Consider the following 11278-nt stretch of genomic DNA (forward strand, 5'->3'; position numbering starts at 1 on the left):
GCAAGAAGCAGGCCAGGGGAGGGTGGAAGGAACTGTGGCCAACTTCCCTCTGGCTGCATCAGGTGACTTAAGAAAATGTACCTGGGGAAAGGGCCGAGCCCAACAGTTAATATTTCTGGAGGACTGGGAAGGGGGCCACAATGCTGGTTTTTGTGAATGCTCTGGAATGTGCCAGGCGGTGCATGGTCCAAGTCCCAATTTGGGTGGGTGGGGATCGCAGCACTTGCAAAACCAGTTCAATCCACCCAACCCCCCCCCCCCGAAAAGTTCTCACATCTGGTCTCTGCCAGGCAAAAAAAGGGGGGGGGGGGAGGCGCTGTTCTGTGGCTCACTGCAAAGAAGAGGCTGCTCACCAACACACTGCCTGCACGAGCACTCAAGGGTAGCAGAGGAGCCTCAGGCCAACCCTGCTCATCCCCACATGTCTCTTCAGCTGTAAACCCAAGTAAGTAACCCCAGCAGGCTCCCTGGAACACCTCCCACTCACACGCCAGGCAAAGAAGAGATGACGCTGCTGGGAAAGCCATCAGCCCTGCTATTCCGGCAGCGGAGACGATCGCGGGGGACCGGGCTGCAGGTTCAGGAGGTGGGTGGGAGGGATCAGCAGCTCAGCGTTGACCTGCAAAAAGGAGGCATGGCACACAGTAGGAGTTTGTTCTTCCCCAGCTCCTCCCAAAAATTCACGGATCAGCCCATGCCCAGTCTTAGGTGGAATGCAAAAACAATGACTCAGGGGAGGGGAGGTGTGTGCGCTAGAAACCTCCCATATAGCAGCATTAACCACGTGGAGACCAAGGCATTTGCAGGTTGTGGACACACAACAGGTCAACCACTCTCACACTTAACACTCCCCCAGATTTCCAAGCAGTTTTGGGAACGTGGAAACATTCCTGTCGTCATTGAGCTACATGTACAGATGACTGACTCTATCTGGCCAGAGCCATCTCTCTCTGTCCTCAAGCTGCTTCAGTGAATGTAGGTACAGCCATTACCAGCTGAAATCCTTACTCATGGTCTCACATGAGAAAGAAGTCTGCTGCTAGATTAGAAGACAGTGCTGCTTAGATTAAAAGCGTGCATGCTGTGAAAGGGCCACAGTTCACAAGAGTTGCTTCGCGATGCTCGTTCTTCTCCTGCAGAGACTATACATGACACCCCCCCCCCCAAACACAGATATGGTCTTTCGATACAGACTTCCGTCTGATTCAGCAAACCTCCAAGTACTGGTATCCTGCAAGTTTCCAGGCTGGCCTTCAATGGGTCTTCATAGCTAAGGATGGACCATCCTTCGCCCCAAAGTTTAAGTGGCCACCACCTCCTAAATGATTCTGGCTTTTCCACATATTAATCTAAAGACCTCTAGGGAAGGATTGTGCCACTGTTTTGCCTAGTGACTCATGCTATATTTAGCAGGAGAAGAAATGTAGGCCGCAAGCGCCATCAACAGGTTAGAGATCTGGGGACTGTGAGAGCTTTTCCCGATCATCAATGTTAGAGACCAGACAGACATACAGATGAGATACAGAATTCCGGGAGTCCCTGCCCCTCGCTTTGGCTACTAGTGGCTCTTCTCCTCCCAAAACAGACAGCCAATCCTGTGCAACTCAGCTCCTTCTCTGGCAACCCATCCCTTTACTTACTGGAGAATGCAGATACTGATGGAGCAGCATCCGCAGCTCTGCATTCTGCTTCTGCAGCCCATCCGTCTCCGTGATCAACTTGTCTCTCTGAGTCAGAATGTAGCTGGACAGATGGGAGAAAAATAATGGTCAAAAAGGCATTTGGCCTAGCATTGGTAAGAGAAGTCCTTGGCTCCTCCTGTCGTGATCCTGTGTCCCAGGCCCGTAGCCATGGTGGCCCAAAAGGGAGAGTGCCCCGTCCATCATTTGCCATGCCCCTCCAGTCGGCACTAGGGGTTGCTGCGAAATCCATCTCAAGTCTTTTAAGTGTAAATTCTCTACTAAGAACGGAAGGAACTGAGGTAAAAAGGTGTGAATCCTGCCATAAACCTTCCAAAAATAAATCTATGCAATTGGCTAGAACAGAATTAGCAGTTAGCAGGACTGCAGAGTCCTGATTTTAAAAGTCTGTGGGGGGGGAGAGAGAGAAATAAAATAATGTTGGAGTAAAGTAGAGAGAGGTAGAAAGATTGAGGAATGAAGGGGTAAAAATTATGTTGTAGCAGATTCAGAAGAAAGAAAAGACAAAGAAACAGGACAGAGAAACAGGACAACTGTCCCACAGAACTTATTGCTGGGGAAATTATTGTTGATGGAACAAGAGAAAAATAATAAGGGATTAAGGCCCAGAGCTAAGTGAGCACAAATCTTTAGCTAATATATACTACCCCACAAGAATCTTATTCACAGGGGATGGTTGTGGTATTTGCTGTGAAGATCAAACGTTGCTGGGAAAGAATCCCTTACCTGCGGGCAGCTCAGGGATCATGCCGCTATTGCTTGACTCTGGGTGTTCACTTAGAAAAGAATCCTACTCATTGCCTGATCCTATGCATTTAATTTAATTTACTTTTTTAATAGTCTACCTTTCTCCCTGAGACTCAAAACAGATTACACAGCACAAGTCAATCCAAACAGATGAGACGTCTAATAAACAGGCCAACAAGACCAGGATTACAGCAATTTGAAACAGAGCAAAAATCATTACACGTGGTATGTCAATGTGGCAAATGGTGTTACAAATGTACAAAGCAATGCAGTAAGGGCAGGATAATACATACAGCAAACAGATAATACACAATACACAGTGACACAGTCCACAATTCTGTTCCTTTTACAAAAGCTCCTTCCTGAACCATTCCATTATCATGTAGCCCTATTACCTTTATAAAAATGGCCTCCGTCTTGACTCCTCCTGTGTTACGCAGTTTGCAGAATGCCAAAAGTGCGGGAGCTATCCTGACTTCCTCAGAAAGGCCATTCCACAAAATGGGAGTCGCAACAGAAAATGCGTGCGCACGGGCAGTTGCTGATCTTACTGATTTGTCTGGTTGGCACTATTAGGAGCCTTGAGCGAGTGATTTACAGGGAAAAGAAGGTTGTATTTACAGTTTCAGTGACTGGAATAAAGGCTCCCACACTTCTTTAATTCTGCAAGCTATGTAAAACAGTTATTTGGGAGGGCATTTTTATAAGGCTAATACAGAACAGGACTGTACTTATGCCACAGTGTACGCTAGACATTATTGATTTGTCTTATGTTCTATCAGGTTCTTATAGCATTGGTTTTCAGTTTTTGTAATTCCTTTTTCTGCATTGCTTGACATAGCATGCCTGAGTCTCAAGTAGAAAATTGATAAATAAATAATAAAGAACAAATAAATAAATAAAGTAAATAAATAATGACGGGCTGACCACCCACCGCTGTACTCATCCCCCCACCCCAATAAAATTTCTGACTATGGGCCTGCTGTGTCCTTAGAAAAACGTAGATGAACCTACTATGGAAGAGTCCTTCCTAACCAGCTCAAAAAGTGATCCAATGAAAAAGCCAAAAAAAAAAAAAGAAAAAGACTAATGCTAGCAAAGTGAGACCAATATGTGGCTACAAAAAAGCAGGTCCCTGGGAGGTCTTGATAGGATGCCCTTCCTTTTAAAGGAAACAGGTATTCTTTCATCTCACCACCAGAGGCCACTCTAGGCTAAGACATCTGGCACAAGGAGTCCTCTAGGCCCATCATCTGACCAATCTGCTGTCTTCCAGGTTCTCAGTTTCCACCTCATTGGAACCTGTTACGGTTCTGCAGGGACCTGTTACGGTTCTGCAGAGCCTGTAAAACAGAGCTCTTCCGCCAGGCTTTTGAAGCCGCCGCCACCACCACTGCCACCATTGATATCCTATGAAGCCATTGATAGCCTATGAAGAGCAAGCCCGACCATCTGGGTCCCACAATTACAGCTCGAGCCGACCGACCGGACATTTGAGGAGTATCAAGAAGCTGACTGTACACCGAGGACTGAACACTAGTCCTTTAGTATGCTGTAACATTTATAGTTTTAAATTGTGTATTGATGGTTTCTATATTGTAGATTTTATTGCCACATTGCAGTGTTTTATACTGGTTGTGTGAGCAGCCCTGAGCCGGCTCTGCTGGAAGGGCGGGGTAAAAATCTAATAAATAAATAAATAAATAAATAAATAAATTGTCCCTGCAAAATGCAGGCACGGGGGCCTCTGGGCTCACTTACTCGTATTTCCGCAAGGCTTCTATCAGTGCATCCCACAACTTCAGCTTCCCATCCGGGATGACGTGGGCCAATGCGTCCCAATACTCAGAGTCCTTGGAGGTGTCCCGCTCTTCTTGTACATGCTTCAAGCAGGGGTGCTTCCCCCTAGAGGCAAGGGGGAGGGGCTGATTGGGCTGGAAGTCAAGGGATTCAGCTGGAGCCAAGTCCAGCTGCACGTCTCACCATAGTGCATCCAGGACCTCATCTATCCACTCCATTTTTTGCCCACCCTTCCTCCAAGGAGCTCACTGCAGCATACAGTGTCCCCACTTACATTTGATCCTCACAACAACCCTGCAAGGTAGGTTAGGCTGAGTGCCCCAAGTTCGCCCAATAAGCTTGGCGGCAGAGTGGGGATTTGAACCCAGGTTTCCCCAGTCTGAGTCCCACACCTGGGCTCTCCAGGCTAATCCCATCACCCTCGGTAGCTGCTAGCACGGGCAAAGGCTGATTCACGCTACCAAAACTAAACCACAGGGAACTGCCATTTGTCTGTGTGTCAACAGTGGAGCTCACTCCTTGCCCCACAACTTTTGAAATGCAGCTCAGGATGTGAACCACAATCTCAGTGGTCAGAGAACCGGCCAGCAAAGTAAGACACGGTGCCTGCTTCTCACTCTGGCATCTTATCAAAAGGGTCTCCTCCTTTATGGATCCAACTTTTATAGTGCCCTTCTTCTAAGGAACTCCTAGGGGTTTCCATTTCCCCCCGTTTCGTTCTTCACAACACCCCTGGGGCCTGTGGTGAAGGGAAGCAGCGTCCACTTGTACCTGCTTTCCAGGTACTCCGCAGCATGACCAGGACGGCTGCTGCCTTCCGTTCTGGCTCAGGCCCCGTCCTTCCGACGCATCCCATTCCCTGCCTCGGCATCCCAAGCCAGCACTTCCTCCCTCCATTCAGTCCTACCTTGGCTCCTTGAACTCCTGCACAAAAGCCCTCAGGGCCTTCAGGATGTCATTGGGGTGCATGTATATAGTGGAGGGGTCCACGGCTGAGCCCACAAGACCCTTGGCCTCCTCTCGCGTCACAGAAGAGGCCTCTTCTTCACTGGTTGCTGCTGCATCTCGAGGTGCTTCTTCGGGAGCAGCGTCTGCCGTCACCTCTGTCTCCTACGCGACAATGAGAATTCCCTCAGAGATCTCCGGGCAGCCTGGAGGGCTTATCCAGATTTATAAGGGAGGATTAGGCCAAAGATGAAAAACAAGCAAAAGCTTGGTGAAAATGTTAACAATACATAAATTTTATCATTGGTAGCGTGAAGTACAACTTGCATTGTCACAGACTGGTGGCCGGCAAACCAGAGAGAAGCAAGATTCCAATCATTCCCTGTTCACGAATTTTCTAAGGGCCTTTAGTTGCCCACAGGATGTTCATACAGGAGGATTATTTGGGCAAGTCTTAAATATGACCCTCCCCACAACACACACACACCATTACTTCAGGGAAGTCCATCCACTTAGCCTTGTAATCCATGAAGAAGTCCACCATGTAATACAAATCATCTTCATTATCGATTGACAGGGCCTGGGGAGGAGCAGAGAAAGATTACAGGTCAGCTGGATCAGCGGCAAGAGCCCAGATGGTAGCGAATGCCAGTCTTCACGCAGGTGTGTGAGCTTCTCTATTGTTTCTTCCTGAGCGACTGAGAAAGGGGAGAGTCAGACAGCTCAGACTTCCACAGGTGTGTAGTCTGTTACCAAAGCATATACTCAGGCACATCTCTTAACTGTTACTCTCTGTTTACCCTGGTGATTCATGCAACCTCATATGGCAAGGTGGTATTTGTCAAACTGCAGTGTACCAGTGAAATTCCCAGCTCTTTGCCCATGTCAGGAGGCCCCATGGACAGAAAACTGAAAGAATAATGCATTGTAATTTCTCTGAAAAACCGACTCCAATCTTCCAGCCAGCCACAGCTTTGCTGGCAAGGGAGAGGCAAACTGAGCACCAGCCAAAGTCAATGAGGGATTCTGGCCACAAAAGGTCAGAGTGCCTGTTAGTAGGATGGATGGATGGATGGATGGATGGATGGATGGATGGATGGATGGATGGATGGGGAGGGGCCTTGCATGTTCGGAGCTCTGCATTCAGGGATGCTGCACTGCTCACCACTGATGATTGAGAGACACCCCTTACAGGGGAAGCCAAACCTGACCCCTGCTCTTGGCAGTCTTTGTGTCTGGAAAAGGAAGCCTTTGCCCTTTTCCCAACTATGCCCAGACGGCAGTCCAGAATGGGAACCACAGACAGCCATTTGCCCTTATCGCCACAGCTCTCCATTTGGTTCCATCCCTCAGTTTCATCAGAGCACTGTCTTCATCCTTTCCAGACCAGGATGCACCTTATAACCCCCACCTGCTACATGGGCCCCACTTTCCAGTTTTTACTACCCACACCTTGTCTTTCTGCTTCTCCCTCCTTATCTCTCCCCATGCGTCCCCCATCTGTCGTCCTTTCCTTAAAAAAAAAACACTATTGATAAAAGACAAAAATAAGCCTTCTTGCCCATTTGTTATAGACCAAGGCCCTCATAAGTGACAAAACCGGGGGCAACCATCCATTATAGGTTTACTCTGTAGAAATAAAGAGTAGCTCAGAGGACTGAAAGAGTCTTGCTTGAAATGGTGGAGAGAGCCAGCCCCTCTCGGCAAGAGAGACAGAGACAAGCCAGGCAACCCCGAGCAAAACTCAGCCCATCAGCTTCATAAGAACATAAGAACATAAGAGACGCCAATGTTGGATCAGGCCAAAGGCCCATCCAGTCCAACACTCTGTGTCACACAGTGGCCAGAAATACCAGTGCCATCAGGAGGTCCAGCAGTGGGGCCAGGACATTAGAAGCCCTCCCACTGTTGACCCCCCCCCCAAGCACCAAGAAGACAGAGCATCACTTGCCCCAGAGCCCCTAGCTATACCTTGTGGCTAATAGCCACTGATGGCCCTCTGCTCCATATGCTTATCTAATTCCCTTTTGAAGCCGTCCATGCTTGTAGCACCCACCACTTCCTGTGGCAGTGAATTCCATGTGTTAATCACTCTTTGGGTGAAGAAGTACTTCCTTTTATCCGTTCTAACCCGACCGCTCTGCAGTTTCATGGAGTGCCCACGAGTTCTTGTATTGTGAGAAAGGGAGAAAAGTACCTCTTTCTTTACCTGCTCTTTCCCATGCATAATCTTATAAACCTCGATCATGTCACCCCTCAGTCGTCTTTTCTCCAAGCTAAAGAGCCCTAAGCGCTTTAACCTTTCCTCATAGGGAAAGTGTTCCAACCCTTTTATCATTCGAGTTGCCCTTTTCTGCACTTTTTCCAAAGCTATAATATCCTTTTTAAGGTGTGGTGACCAGAACTGCACACAGTATTCCAAATGAGGGGGGACGCTCCTGACAGCCCCTGGTTCTCCATCTTGGAGTCAGAGACCCTTCCATCAGAATCTGCCCTTGGATCAGAAGAAGTGAGCAGTGATTCACGAAAGCTGGTATCCTGCAACAATTTTTGTTACGTCTTTAAGGTGCCACTGGACTCTTGCTCTTTTCTACGGCTACAGACAGTAACACGGCTACCCATCTTGCTCTTCCCAGTACAGAATCAGAACTCACCGTGAAAATGGAGTCCAGCTTCATGAGGGTGCGGTCATGCTTCTCCAGAGGCTGGAGGAGCCCTCGCAGCTTGCTCTCGATCACAAAGCCCTGGAAAGAGAGGGAGAAAAGAGAATTCCTGGGGGGTCTTGGCAGAAAACAGATGGCTGATGCGGTACTAATGCCTTCAGCCTGGGGTTAGTTGGAGGGGCGGGGCATGAAGCAACAGCAAAGCAAGGCCTCAGCCCCAGGAAGTAACATGACAAATGGCCCCCAGACCACCTTCAACCCACCGCCTCATCACACAGGAGCTCCAAGACATGCTTGACGGTTGCTGGTGAGATGGACTCAAGAGTCCGAACTTTTGCTTCGGCGTCGACAGTCCCCTTGAGGTCCTCCTCAGGGGTCACTTCCTTCTCTTCCGGAGCACCGCTTTCCGACTGGATGGTAAGCTCCAGGTCTATTGTGCTTGCTGCAGTAAAGAGCAATGAGGGAGGAGCACTGCAAAGAGACCTCGAGACAAACACCAATGAGCATTTCTGCTTGGAAGACATGTTCCCTTAAACACACTCTTTACAAACAAAAACAACAACAAAAGACATTTCTTAAGGAGCTGGTGTTCCATTCGGAAAGGGAAGAAGGATGCCATCTGCAAGACTTCTGCCGGTAATGTACAGATAAATACAGCATTTGATACTTCATGCACCATTGACATGCTGGAAAAGATGTGGGCAGAATCTGTTGGAATCTTAGGATGGAAAGAGGGGCTGAGGAGACCTTCCCATGGTAAAAGAGAAGGGGCTTCAGCGCCATAGAGAGCTCTTTGCCCCTTCCTATATTTAGCAGGAGCAGAAGAAACAGTGCATATATGTACATCTGCACAACGCATATAAGTTTCGCCTGCAGAAAAATGTGGACTGTTTGACAGGAGAATTCAGCCTCTCAGGGAATCTCCACTTTTGTGTCTTTTGGACAAAAGGCAAATTCTATCCTTCATTTCCAAGAAAAGGTCTCTTGGCTCTTTCCCTTCCCTTGTGACTCCTCCAGTGAAAACCTGAGATCACGGAATCAGAGTTCTTCAAGTATTAAGCAAACAACTTCAGTTGACATCATGTACTAGCTATATGGTTGGGACTGAGTGTCAGACTAGGAATCTCAGATCAGAGGGTAACCCGGGGTACATTATTCTCTGCCAGCCTCCTACCTCAAAAGGTGAAGACAAAAGTCAGTGGTGGGGCACTCTGTTTACCACTCAGAGCTCCTCGGAGGAGGATGGCATAGAAACGAATCGATAAACATAACAAAAGGGGGGGGGATATATACTGTCCCATGTTCTTTGGAATAAAGATGTGATTACACATTTATTGTGATAGTGGAATCTGAGGTCCAATCCTAAACACACTCACAAGCGAGCAAGTCCCATTAAAGTCAGTGGAACTTACTTTTGAGTAAGCATGCTTAGGCTTGTACCACACGTCTCCTCTTTGCAGGATCTGGAGCAAAGCTTTCAGTAGGTAACAACCCTGCCCCTGGCTAGGTGAAGGGACTGGAGGAAACCACTGCTTACTTTCCATCATCAGCACCTCCTGGGCCAGCTCGGTGGCCGATTTCTTCTTCTTGTAATGCATGAGGGGCCCCACGTTGTGCAGAAACCAGCTGTCCGGCTCCAGCCAGGGCAGGCCCAGCTGCTGCATGCTGATGATCCGGTCGGCATCGAGGGCTTTGCGGATCAGCCCCTTGGCCTCCTCCTCATTCATCAGCCACACCTCCAAAAAGTGCTCGGCGTCCACGATGGCAAAGTGTCTGCGTCAAAAGAAAAGGGAGGCTTTGCTGCATGCAGCTTCCTGCATCCAGCTGGAGACAAGGCCACAGACTCCAGCCCACTGTCCCTATGAGCTGCTGGGGCTGAGCCCTGGAACCTGCCTGTGGTGTCAGGATACGATAGGGTGTCCATGGGCTGGATCCAGCCCGCTTTTTCCACTGGAGAAAATGGGAGGAGAAGGTCCCCTTGACCATCAAAAAGACCTGTGCAGGCGGGGCTGGGGGTAAGGAGGGAAATTAGGTGAGACTGACTGAAAATGCTGGCTGGATCCAACCCCAGTGTGCTTGCAGCACTTTCTCCCTGCCAAAGCACGCCTTCCTTCCCTGCCGCAGAGCAAGGCCACCACACCTCATGGTCCTCTGCAGATCCTTATACTGCTCCACGATGCGCTTGTAGTCAGCTGTCAGCGTCTGGTTCTCCTCGCGGTACTGCTTGATCTGCTTGGCCAGCTTCAGGCGCAAGTTGTTGAGCACATCATGCAACCTGAAGGAGGACAAGGGGAGCTGTAATGGATATGGAAAGCACCCAAGTGAACCAGCACTCAAGGGTGGTTCGAGCTAGGAGTGTCGGAAAGAGCCAGACTCCCACCGTGCCTGAGACAGCCCCAGGCGTCCAGTCCTGCCATCCTCAGGAAATGGAAGGAAATACAACCCAACCAGGCAGTTAACCATGAGACAGCCAGCATCTCAGCATAGGCTCCCTCTCCGCCCCTGGACAGTTACAAGGCCTAAAGTCCGGGGGGGGGGGGTGGATGGAATGCACAGCCTGATGACCCAATTGCCAGCCATCAGAAGAGCTTCCCAAGGACATGCACACCGTAGGCACAATCCAGGACATCCCCTCTCCAGGACAGTGATCCCAAAAGGGAGCACAGAGGAAACCAGGGGTGGCAGGCAATGTTCCCTCTAAGCCGTGGAGCCTTGTGAGCAAAAATTCTACTTCATGAGCTGCCGGCATTAAAATTGTGAGCGAGCGATTTGGCTGCTGCATAAATGAGTTGGCTCTGGAGCCGTCCTTCCTGAGCTGAGACAAAAATGTGTGAGCCAGAGGCAAAAAAACTGTGAGCTAGCTCACACTAACTCAGCTTAGAGGGAACACTGGTGGCAGGTATCCTGCTCCTTTACCGATTGAGCTTCCGCTTCTGTTGGGATTTGATAATGGTGTTCTCCTCGTCTCGCTTCTTCAGCACCTGGAAGTTGTACTCCAGCTTCTCTTGGTTCAGCTGGTACGTGGCTTTCATCTGCTGGAGCTGTTGCTCTAGGATCTGGCGTTGCAAAGGAAAAGACTCACTAAGCTGCAGTCGGGACACAACATTCACCACTCATCTTGCGCCCGATGACCACAAATTTTTACATTTTACATTTGCCTCCGCAAAAACGGGAGTCACCAAAAAATGGAAGTGAAAGAGGAAACCTATTCCACAAATTCAGAGCAAGACATGGTGATGTCCCCCAGGTGAAGACATGCAGTGAGCTCTTCCCTGCCCTGGTCAGAACCCAGGAGACTAAGCTGGGAAGGTGAGAAAGGGGATAGAAAACAAATTCAGAGGTTGGGTAGGATTCACGTGACGATCCAGTGCTAGGGGTTCTATGAAAACCACCAGATGAGAATCAAGATATCAGTGATGGAGG

General features: G+C 49.1%; 1 protein-coding gene across 1 annotated transcript in view; it reads right to left on the reverse strand.

The window, feature by feature from the left end:
• Positions 1–535: 535 nt before the first annotated feature.
• The window catches only part of DRC1 (dynein regulatory complex subunit 1), a 22484-nt gene continuing 11741 nt past the window's right edge, over positions 536–11278 (reverse strand). Inside the window, 10 exon segments of the mRNA XM_015429801.1 lie at positions 536–619; positions 1641–1743; positions 4209–4352; positions 5155–5261; positions 5686–5772; positions 7847–7936; positions 8119–8220; positions 9373–9628; positions 9996–10130; positions 10772–10911. Coding sequence (XP_015285287.1) covers positions 536–619; positions 1641–1743; positions 4209–4352; positions 5155–5261; positions 5686–5772; positions 7847–7936; positions 8119–8220; positions 9373–9628; positions 9996–10130; positions 10772–10911 — 1248 coding nt within the window.

Source organism: Gekko japonicus, unplaced genomic scaffold (genome assembly GCF_001447785.1).
Source record: "Gekko japonicus isolate JY-2015 unplaced genomic scaffold, Gekko_japonicus_V1.1 scaffold977, whole genome shotgun sequence".
NCBI classification, from domain to species: Eukaryota; Metazoa; Chordata; class Lepidosauria; order Squamata; family Gekkonidae; genus Gekko; species Gekko japonicus.